The sequence below is a fragment of the Drosophila teissieri genome, chromosome 3L, assembly GCF_016746235.2.
Source record: "Drosophila teissieri strain GT53w chromosome 3L, Prin_Dtei_1.1, whole genome shotgun sequence".
NCBI lineage: Eukaryota > Metazoa > Arthropoda > Insecta > Diptera > Drosophilidae > Drosophila > Drosophila teissieri.
Window position 1 is genome coordinate 987,776 of NC_053031.1, and position 12,239 is coordinate 1,000,014.

At 44.0% G+C, this 12,239-nt stretch overlaps 1 protein-coding gene across 1 annotated transcript in view; it reads left to right on the plus strand.

The window, feature by feature from the left end:
- Positions 1–12,239, plus strand: part of LOC122618575 (glucose transporter type 1) — a 33,391-nt gene that overhangs the window by 16,964 nt on the left and 4,188 nt on the right. Inside the window, 11 exon segments of the mRNA XM_043795114.1 lie at positions 4,937–5,193; positions 5,264–5,388; positions 5,456–5,734; positions 5,795–6,072; positions 6,229–6,351; positions 7,927–8,130; positions 8,217–8,356; positions 10,047–10,150; positions 11,329–11,581; positions 11,885–11,932; positions 11,934–11,962. Of these exon segments, the coding sequence (XP_043651049.1) occupies positions 4,937–5,193; positions 5,264–5,388; positions 5,456–5,734; positions 5,795–6,072; positions 6,229–6,351; positions 7,927–8,130; positions 8,217–8,356; positions 10,047–10,150; positions 11,329–11,581; positions 11,885–11,932; positions 11,934–11,962 (1,840 nt within the window).

The following is a 12,239-nucleotide window of genomic DNA, read 5'->3' on the forward strand; positions in this document are numbered from 1 at the left end:
CCCCCTTTTCGCCCTTTCGCATGGATTGCAATTAGAATTCAATTATGTTCAAATAAATTAATTTAGTTCCCGAAACGTGCTCATCATCTGGGTGCAAAAAACAGAGAGAGCGTTGCAAGTGTGGGTGTGGCTATGGGTGTGGATGTGGGTGTGAATCCCCATTTTGGCAGCACTTGAAAAACCCTCGAGAAAAACCAGTACAGAGATAAAAAACAAACAGAAAAAGATTAATATATCAGAATCTTTAAACTCATTTAAGAACCTTTACTAAACATTAAAGTAACATAGAATAAACTAACAAATAATGTAAAGTAAAAGCAAATATATAAAGTACATGTTAAGAACTCTTTAAAGGTGATTACAAGAGTGATTTGTAGAGCACTCCGAATATAAATGTAAATGTATTCCCACCGCAATGAAATAGCGCAATTAAAAAGTCCCAAAAACGGGCATTCGAAGTGATTTATTTCTCTCTGTGCGGTTCGCCAGGCGGCTGTGTTTTTTATGACAAGCCGAAAAGTGTTTGAGGGCCATTAAGTCGCTGTTCGCACCACGCACACACACACACACGCACACACACACAGTCGCATACTCGCACCCACACTCGTTCACAGCCATGTAAAGCCATTGACAAACATCCTTTGGCCGGGCAGGCAGTCAATCAGCCTGCGGTTGGCCACTTCAGCAGCGCTCTCTCTTATTTCCACTCCCCCACGCCCCCTGCATGTCATCAAGTTCATAATTAGCTTAACCTCTTTACCCCAAAAAACCCCCCACATGCCCCTTTTCGTGCGTAATCCCCTGCCAATGCATCACTCAGTCAGTCAGTCAGTCAGTCAGCCAGTCAGTCAGTCACACAATATTTGCAGGACTTTTCAACTCGTTTAATGTCCCTCCTCCGCTTTTGTTGTTTGTGTTTTCGGTTCCAATGTTTCGTTGCTGCAATGAATTACTGTACACTTTTTATGGTTTCATGCTCGATGTTTAAATGTTTCAATGTTTAAATGTTTGCCACAGACAGAATCCAGAATCCAGAACCCAGAATCCAGAATCCAGACTAATTGGCGTAGCGGTCCCTTCACCAAAATTAACCGAAAACCAAAAGAGAGAAAACTGCAACAACCAGATACTACAGAACATTTGTTTTCCGTTCATTCGTTCATTTTGGCTTTGCATATATATCTTTACCCAAAAACCAAAAAAAGCGAACTCCAACAACTTCATAATCCAAACAAAATGTTAATCATGCCAATCATAAAATATATACGAGTATATTGCCTTGCAAAACGAAATCAACGAGAGCACAAATAAATTCAAATTGATTTACAAATGCCGACGCAACGCGGGCCGTGCAGCAAAAGTTTATGAGAGTCGACACAAAAACAGGCTGAAAAAAACAAGTATTTGCAACGTTTGGTGAATGTCCTATATGCCAATTGGTTTGAACACCCCGATTTCCCCCGATTTCCCTCGATTTCCCTCGATTCCCCGCGATTCCCCGCGATTTTCCCGCGATTCCCCAATTCGATCTGATTGATGAAGCTTACATACAGCTCTGCGAGATGTATGAGAACAATCGATTTTGATTTTAATTTATTCGCTGAATTTATTGTGTGCACTGAGATCTGAACTGAACTTTATCTGTAAGTGAAGCGAGTCTGGAGACTTGACGGATGGCGAACTCTGGCTGCGGCCTTTCGCTGGGTTAATGTGATTGAAATCCTGCCAAAGGATAAGCCGCTATTGTCTTGTCAAAAATGTGAGATTCCTAAAACTGAGCGCAGCCTTTTGACAAACTGCCAAAGTGAGCAGCTCGAATGGAATCCTGAAGCCGAATCCTGAATCCTGGAATCGCTTCAGCCGGCGGAACACGTACACTGCAGCTTTTAATGAATGCAGAAGCCGTGGAGAAATTGGCAGAAAATTTATTAAATGCTCACGTATACAAATCCCTTATACAAAACCGAAAACTGAAAACAGAAAACTGAAAACTGAAAACCGAAAATTCCTGCAGCTGACAAGCACACATACACACGCATACACAGCCAGCAATTGTTTTCGCAGAGAACAATAACTTGCACAGGATGCGCTCGAATATCTCGTCCTGGTTCTGGTTTTGCTCTCGATTCTGTTGCTGTTTCTGTTGCTGTTTCTGTTTCGGATTCAGATTCGGTTTCGCTGCTGTACGCTGATGTATGCATAAAATAATCCTTTTATGCTCGGCACAACAATGTCCGTGAAATGCAAAACAATAACACTGCTAACGATAGCATTCCCACGCCCCGCCCCGCCCCTCCCTCTGCCTTGCATTAACATAATGCGCAGGCAACTCAAGCAGGGCCCACGTGTCGTATGCGCAATGTGGGCGCCATGCTCGCCCCATTCGTGCATTTGCACATTCAAGTATATATATCGGCACGCCGCCATCCGCTTTTGTTGCCATTTGATTTAGATGCCCCCCCAAAACAAACAAAGCACAAAGTGCACCTTCCGATGCGTCCAGATATGCGATATATATCTGAACAGGCGATACAACCTCAATGCACTATCATCCAATAAATGGTATGATATTTTTGTGGGTTTCAAAAACAAACTTCAAGTTAAAGTCTTAGAGAACGTAGAATAACTAAACTGTGCTTCAGCTGGGCAGAAAGCGCATTTATAGCCACAACTTTGACTGCAGAGCAGAAAGCAAAGAGCGATGCCGATTTGTTTTCACAGCCTTTGCGGCTGATGGAAATGTAAATTTGATGCATTCCAAAGGGGAGCCAGATATAAACAGGATTAAAACTACAACTTTGTCGGGGTCGCCCCATCCAGCCATCCATCCATCCATCTAGCCATCTATCCGAAACAGTTGCCAGCAGAGGAGCGGAGTCCAGAATAAATGGGGCCAGAGTTCAGAGCTCAGCTAGCTTAAATATATAAATACTAGCGTATATATAGCGTATATACATATTTATAATGCCGTCAAGTTTCCATGCTCGTGCATTGTACATTACTCTTGCCTTAACCTTAACGAAATATGCCAACAATTTACTTTAAGTTACTTTTTATGTACTTAGTGGCCTGGCTCGGTTATTATTGTTGTTCTCGGTCCGCCCAACACAGAAATCCTTTCTTGGACTTCTGCCCAAGGAGCTGAGTGACTCAAGGAGCTCGGCGACTGGCGTGCGTTTCTGTTTCAGTTTCTGTTTCGGTTTCAGTTTCAGCTTCAGTTTCAGTTTTTGTTGCTGCCTCTCTCGGCTTCGAGCTGTGGCCCATAAAATTTATGTTGCTTCATTCCTCAATAATTGCATAGCTCAGTAAATTTTAATGCAAGCGGTCATAAATAATTTCGTTTTGTTTGCGTTTGCGTTTGTACTTGTGTTTCGTTCACGTCTTGCGTTTTGCGTTTTGCGTTTGGCGTCTTGCGTTTTACTCTGGGCCAGAGCGAAATAAATTACGTATACGCTAAATAACTCTGTCTCAGTCTCGTAGTGGAATAAGTACTCTAAGGAATGAACTCGAAGGCATTTCCCGACCGGCGCACGACTAAAATGCATTTTCTTTGATATTCTCTTTGGCCTTTGACTCGACGCCGTGGCAAACTGTCGTGACCTCTTGCCCTTCCACTGACCACTGACTTACAGTTTGCAAAAGCAAGTTAGCGTGATGAGCATGAATCTGTCAGCGAAACTCGATGAGCTGCAGCGGGGAGATCGACACCTGGAGACGACGGTGGCCCTGTGCGAGATTCGCACCCAGCTCCAGGAGCTGACCAAATCCGTGGAAAGCTGCCAGAGCGAGGTGTCCGAGGTGAGTTGGGTGTCCAGAATGCAATGCAATGCAATAGAAAGCTGGCCAAATTCAAAGCAATATGTCTGGAACTGATTAACTAAGGATGACTCCAGCCTGTTTTGTTAATAGTGATCTGAACTTTGTTTGGAATTTGTACCAAAACTGAGATACTTGCTTAGATGAATACCTTAAATTGGATTTGTTACACAAACCAGGTGAAGCGCGACATGGTGGCGATCAAGCACGAACTGGACACCGTGCAGCAGGTGAAGGAGGAGATCGAGGAGCTGCGCGAGTACGTCGATCGACTGGAGGAGCACACGCACAGACGGAAGCTAAGACTTTTAGAACAAGTTTGTAGCTTAAATTATTTGCCATGTTGTGTAATTAAATACTTGAATTTCATTTCTCTATTCATGTACAAACCGAAACACCAAGAACCAACTACCAACAACCCAGAGCCAGACAACCACCACCACACCACGACCAAAAACCACCCAGAACCAACCAGAACCACCCGAACATCCATCCACCCAGCCACACTGAACCACTGAACCCACTGAACCACTGAACCCACTGAACACCACAGAAACTGCCACCATGACGAACAGATGCAAATGCTCTGCGGATTGGCCTCAGTTTCTGTCCACACTCAAACAAATTTGCACTCGCACCCTATACAATTTTGAAAGATGGTCTCAAATTTCAGTCCTTTAAGGTGACACAAAGATTTGTTTGAGTGTACTGCACACGTACAGACGGCTTCTTCATCAACGTATCTCAAATATTAGCTATCTAATTAGTTTTTTATGATTTATTATTATATGTTCTGTAGCCAAATCAAATAAATATATGCGAAAAATGTTAATGAAACTATTATTATTTTGTTTGATTTCATTGATTTCCCGTATGGTTTCCAACATCCGAACACTTTCATCCATCAGAACCTTATCTTATGGTTTCTTACGCCTCAGTTTCAATTAGAAAATTGGCCTTATCCAAGGAGAAAGCTTTGGTTTCCTTGACGCACTCTCGTTTGCAATGCGTTTGATGGACCCGCCCGCACATCCCCCCACCGAATCCCCCACCGTCCCCGCTCCCCACTCCCCCTGCTGAATTGTTCACCACTAATGGTATTTCCCATCGAAAATTCCAGGGTCTCACCTTCTTCCTCACCTACTCGATATTCTCGGCGGTGCTGGGCATGCTGCAGTTCGGCTACAACACCGGCGTCATCAACGCGCCCGAGAAGAACATCGAGAACTTCATGAAGGACGTGTACAAGGACCGCTACGGCGAGGACATCAGCGAGGAGTTCATCCAGCAGCTCTACTCGGTGGCGGTGTCCATTTTCGCCATCGGCGGCATGCTGGGCGGTTTCAGCGGCGGCTGGATGGCCAACCGCTTTGGCAGGTAATTTATTTAACTTATAACAATAATATTGCTTAAAACTTAACATGTTCTTTTTGGGTTGGCATTGCAGAAAAGGCGGCCTACTGTTGAACAATGTGCTCGGCATCGCCGGCGCCTGTTTGATGGGATTTACCAAAGTTAGTCATTCCTATGAAATGTTATTCCTTGGCCGATTTATAATTGGTGTTAATTGCGGTGAGTGATTGCCTTGCAATGCATATTCAAGCATCTATTCATGGTTGTGGTTTGTGATGATTTAAAGGCCTCAACACGTCGCTGGTGCCCATGTACATCTCGGAGATAGCGCCACTGAATCTGCGCGGTGGCTTAGGAACTGTTAATCAATTGGCTGTGACCGTAGGTTTACTATTATCCCAGGTGCTGGGCATCGAGCAGATCCTCGGCACCAACGAGGGCTGGCCCATCCTCCTTGGCCTGGCCATCTGCCCGGCGATCCTGCAACTCATCCTGCTGCCCGTCTGCCCGGAGTCGCCCCGCTATCTGCTCATCACCAAGCAGTGGGAGGAGGAGGCGCGCAAAGGTACCGTCCGCTTGTGATCAATCCACTTAGAGTTATACCTTTTAACAACTGCATCTGCAGCGCTGCGCCGCCTGCGAGCCTCTGGCTCCGTGGAGGAGGACATCGAGGAAATGCGGGCCGAGGAGCGGGCCCAGCAGTCCGAGAGCCACATATCGACCATGGAGCTGATATGCTCGCCCACCCTGCGCCCGCCCCTGATCATCGGCATCGTGATGCAGCTGAGCCAGCAGTTCAGCGGCATCAACGCCGTCTTCTACTACTCCACGTCGCTCTTCATGAGCTCGGGATTGACTGAGGAGAGCGCCAAGTTCGCCACGATAGGCATCGGCGCCATAATGGTACGTCCCTTTAAAAGTATGCAATAAAATGGGATTGCAGTAAAGGATCAGCTTTCTCACATATTGCTGTATACTTGCAGACACTTTAAGTGTTTTCTGTTTTAAGTTTTATATTTTACGAGATAAGGCTAACTATAATGTACCATTCTTGCACAGGTTGTTATGACGCTCGTGTCCATTCCGCTGATGGACCGCACGGGTCGCCGCACCCTGCACCTCTATGGCCTGGGCGGAATGTTCATCTTCTCCATCTTCATCACCATTTCGTTCCTGATCAAGGCAAGTACAGGGGTGTCCAGGATGCTCGAGTCCTGCTCTTGCTCCTGTAGCGTAACTTTGCCTGCGAATGTGAATGCAAAAATGCCTGCCAGTTTGGGTTTGCATTTGTTTATCTCCCGCCCGTTTAGTGACTCCGAACTCCTAGAAACGCTAGAACTTGGCCCTTGTCCCATATCCCATTTCCCAGTTACTCCAAACGAGTGCGTGCGTTTATAAATATTTGAATATTCATATACTTTATGCATGAAGTTGTGTTTTACCCCTTCGAGCCTCCAAAAACATGAAAAACCCGAACGTAAAAACAAAAACACTCACCAACACACACGTAAGAGCATGACAGTTGTCCCGCGCGTATATCTATAAATTATTGATGTGAGATATATTTGAATTTATAACAAGTTAGATTTATGACTCTCGTTCAGCCATTAAACGTAGCCTTTTTGAGTTTTTTCCGTGCTTACGTTGATGTATTGCATTTAAGTCATTGACGTATGTGTGTTTTATTTATGGGCCAAAACCTGGTCACTTTGGTTATTAATTACGTCCTCTATCTGCGATTTGAAAATATGTTTTCGCAAATGGTGGCACATGCATGATTAGCTTTGGAATGCTTTTGTGTTAGTTATGACTTTTTGCATTTTTTACAGCTTTTACAGCTTTCATAGTTTGTATACACTGTTTGCACGTGGCTTGCCAATAGATATGTTTACTTTTTGAGTTGCCTAGGCTAAGTTGTTGCGCCCGCCAGCTGGACCTGCAAATCGTACATAATTAGGCACTTGTTTTTGGTTGTGTCAAGCATTGAAAGACAAGTTCCTGATTTGAAATATCCTGGCCAGCCGCCGGCGCAACTGTCCCGCCCCTAGTTAGAGCTATTCTCGACTTGGCAGGCTTTCGCCCCACCAAACACTCACTCGAAATCGGTTGACGAATTCGTTCTGTTTATGATTTATACGCTTTGTTTTCCGCTAGAGGCAATCCACACAGTTTCAAAGGCAAGCAAAAGTTCCGACAAACAGCAAAACCAAGCAAAACACACAACTCAGCAAAAGTTTTCCGGGCACCAGTTCCACCAGCTCCCCCAGAATGGAGGAAACAAAAAATAGAGCAGAGCACCGCGCTGAACTCGCTTTAGAGGTGTCACCACCTCCCACACACGAAACTCTCACACAGAAACCAGAACCAAAACACTCAATGTGACCTCAAGCCATAATTTATTGGTTTTAAACTCTTTGTTTGGTAATTGTGTAAGATATAGCTAACTTTACGTACAACTAAGCATTCCTAAGCATTCTCAAACGCAGAAAGACTCGAGCGGCAGTTCAGCGGTCAACTCTTTGAGAACCAAGAAAACGAGACCAGCCAACTCCAGTTCTTATCTAACTACTTAATACTTTCTACTTTCGATACTCTAACCAACTCATGCATAAAAGAGAGCAGGCTTATCGGGGGGTTGTGTCTTATATTCATACGTATTATTTCGAAGACAGTTCGTTGAGCGCGAGTAGAGGAAAAGCCTACATCGAGAATGCGAGTACTATGCATTTTGTATAGGAGTTCTTTGGTTATGTGCAGGAAATGATCGACTGGATGTCCTACCTCTCTGTGGTGGCCACCCTCGGCTTCGTGGTCTTCTTTGCGGTGGGACCCGGATCGATACCCTGGATGATTACCGCGGAGCTCTTCTCCCAAGGACCCCGGCCCAGTGCCATGGCTATCGCGGTGCTGGTCAACTGGATGGCCAACTTTGTGGTCGGCATTGGTTTCCCCAGCATGAAGGTGAGTGGCCGGCACAATGCTCGTCGTATTTGGGTGTGGTTCCGCGGTACACTTACGTTTATGTGACATTTTATTCACTTCTTCAGACTGCCCTGGAGAACTACACGTTCTTGCCGTTCAGCGTGTTCCTGGCCATCTTCTGGATATTCACCTACAAGAAGGTGCCCGAGACGAAGAACAAGACGTTCGAGGAGATCCTGGCCCTCTTCCGGCACAACAATGGCAGGTATGTGTCCTTGCACTAGCTCATTCTTCGCTCAAATTCTGCACACAAATCATGGCAATATGTCGAATAGTTCTTCAGCTCATAACTTCAACTCAACTTTCTTACCCGACACAAGAAATGTGAACCAAAAACTATAAAATACAATACAGAATCTTTGTACTATGCCCTCAATTACCATTACTTGGAAGTTTATTATGCGGTTTGCATAAACAAACTGAGCCAGTGAACCGCCCTCCTAGGATCGGTTCAGGGTTCAGAAGTTTTGATTTCTTTTCGTTTTGAAATTTTGGTTCCCTTTTGTTTTACCACGCACCATAAGTTCGAAAATAACCCTCTGACTTGAAATACGTTCCATGTATTCCTCCAAGGACCTTTCGAGATAGTAGACTGTACGGGTAAGTTGCATGAAGCCACCGAGGACGATCGATCAGACTCTTAAGCTCCGTATCTAAAAGCCCCCCAAAATCAAAATCAAATATTAGATCCGATGCGTTTCGCTCTCCAAAGTTCCACCTTAAATTTGTAGCTCGTATTGCTGTACTTTATTTAGCCACTTTATGTACCATTTTAACCGAACTAAAAATACTAAAACGAAAGTTAACCGAATCGAATTGAATGGAATTGAAATTGTGGATTCCTGCGCTCAAAAGTTTCTATGAATTTTTCGGCATGTTTGCTTAACTTTGCCTGTACTTTGTTACAACTCGTTACTTTGTTACTACAACTACAAACCATAAACAACTGGCTGCCGTAAAGCAAACTAAATAAGACTCATAATAGCCAACTATATAAATACCCAATATTAAATATCAATCTTAATACTCTACTCTCCAACTCTCTCTATGCATAGCTAAGCCGTTACCTATACTTACTACTATTAAGAGCCGCATCTCATCTCTTTCTGCCCCCCATCACGTTATCCGACGTATCAGAATCGCAATCATTGCGCCCCGTTTCCCCCGTTTCCCATCGCTCATTAACAAATTACAAAATAAATTGGTTGGTTTTAAGTGGTCTATCCATACATTCCACAAAAACCCCACTCACACACTGCCACACCACATGCACACTGATTTTGTTGCCCGATCTTTGACCATATAGCGAGGATACTGCCAACGGAAACAGTGGCACCACCGCCGACTTTGAGTTGTCGCAGAACGATGCCGACGAGAAGGGTAGCGTGCATACCAAGGCACAGTGAAGCTCCGCTAAGAAAGCTACCCCCAGATAGAACCCAGAACCAGTGTGACACCCACCAGCCCGTCCAGTCCTTTCAAATAACTTATAAACTTCAATCACCAACTTCACTCATAGCAATTCCTGGAAGATTCCGGGGCGGAGGACGTGGGAGCCATATTTCAATTAGTACTAGTGCTAGTTTAATTTAATTTCACGTTAATTGTTTGATTTCAAATAAATGTTATTTTATTACCATTTTTATTTGCTTTCGTTTGATTTCATCTTTGATTTCTAAGCCGCGCCTAATAACTTCCAAGCAGCCCCTAACTACAGTACACTAACTACAGAGTCCTCCAGCGAGACCCATTTCGGTGTCTCTCTCGACTTCAATGAAACAGCAGCCAACAAAACCCGACAAAACTCTCGAAATTGCTTTCATTAGTTGCAAAGAAATTAAATTTACCAAATACGTTTACACTTGAAACATAATCGTAGAGTGTGCGAATTTCAGGAGTATGCTAAACTGCACAAATAGCTTGGAGCCACAAAGTATGAATTCTGGCATCGAGCATGCCGCCTTGATGGTATCTGAGGAGAAGACCCAACATGACTCACGTAAGAATCCAAAACACGCCGGCGTTGCACCCCAAATACCCCAATCCGATTCCGATTCCGATTCCGAACCCCAATCCGAACCCGAACCCGAATCAGAATCCGAATCCGAGTCCTCCGAATCATCGGAATCCTGCCCATCCTGAATTCCTGAAACCACAACCACACCTCGATTGCGTTTCAGTTTCACTTCCAGTTTCCGTTTGAGTTTTTAATTTCCTCGTTATTTGTTGTGCAAATTGCTCGAACCACACACCCAATATTTGCATATCCATATACACAGGTTGTGAAACAAACACACACTCCACACACACACAAGCCAGCAAATGTCCTGTAGGTAAACATAAAAGACCCTAATTTTGAATTTACTCGTTAACTGTTAACTGTTTAAACCGAACAAACTGTATCTATGTAAATTGCCTCCCAAACCAAACTTGCCTAACGCGTCGCATAATTAATTTTTTGTTTGACACAGCCGAAAATGCGTCGAAAATCTGTAGGGATTTTAAAACATTGTTTTGGGTGACAGGGAACATGAAATTTGGATTTTAACAAACACACCTTTTCGAGCAATTAGGCAATAGATGTTTCGTTAGTTTACCACAACAAAAAATTCTGCATTACCCCGATCCATTCAAAATCCCTTTCTCTGAACTCCACTCCATCATCTCCACTCATTAATATAAGTGTGTGTGTATCTATGAATTTGCGACTCTTATTGTTTGCGTAGTAACTCCGAAGTACTTGTATTATTTAGAATGTCCTATTAACTTAGTTGCTTGTTATCGTAGAAATTCTGTACTATCGATCTGTACTACTCTCTTCTACTTCTAATCTGTAACTAAAATCTGATGCGATGCTCGCGTCCGTCTGAATAAATTAACTATCTTGCATTGTTTATTTCCATTCGGATTTATGAATTGTGTTTTTTTCGGATCAAACAATTTTAAACATTGGAACCCTATCAATCAATCGCTCAAAATCAACCATCAACTGGACCTCTAACACACAACCAACACTCAACTATTGTATGTAACCAACTCGACTCGACAACAACTACCAATATTGGCGCCTATCTGATCTTGCATGAAATGAAAACTAAAACTCAATCGATAATTGAAAATCAAAAACAAAAAATTACAAACCGAGAAATCCCTTTGCCGTGCATTGTAATAATCAAGTGTTTGGTACGACCTCGTTTTCCCTGACGGTTGAAGGCATGGGTCCCTATCCGCTGAGCGATAGCACCAATCTGCTGGGTCCCGGATCGAGCAGCTATGGTCCCGGCGGAGTCCTCGGATCGGGTTCCGGATCGGGTGGCCACTGCTACACGAACTACGGCACCAATCTGCAAACGCCGCAGGTGGCGAGAACGTGCCACTACGACGAGGTCGACGACTACAGTTTCCGCCGGCACTCGGCGCACGGAAGGATGTCATGTAGGTTGACCCAGCACCACCGCTAATAATAAGCCACCACAACCCAGCTAGTCAGCTAGTCAGCTAGCCACTGAGCCACTGAGTCACCACGCAGCCACTCAGCCAATCACGAAAGCATTTACACGAAAATGCCCAAAAAACCAAATGCACCCAGTCGAATCTAAGCCATATATACATATAGATCCAACTATATATATCCAACTAGGCTAAGGCTCAAGCTGAAGCGCTGAAACGAACCACCGACAGTTCGGATCTGATGAACCGTAGCTTACATTGTTTTCCTTTCGTTCCTTTATAGTACGCAAGTGAAGGGAAAGCCACTGATCTTGGGACCAACTATTTTAGAGACAAAAAAAGGAGCGAACCGATTGGCTAAGTAATGAAAAGTCGCACCACTCTCTGAAAACCAAACACCGAACACCAGACACCTAACACCCAAAGTACACCCAACTCACCCACTCGCTCAAAGATCAGAAAGAAAAGTGCCAATAATGCGACTGAAAATGAACACATGTCATTCAAACCTTCTGACTTCTCCATTCACAAATCATTTATTATTTAAAAGCCAGCCAATTAATCCGTAATCATTATTTTTCAAGCCTTCAACGTGTTAGCCTAAAAATCTAATTGGCCATAATTAAATGAATTGCAGC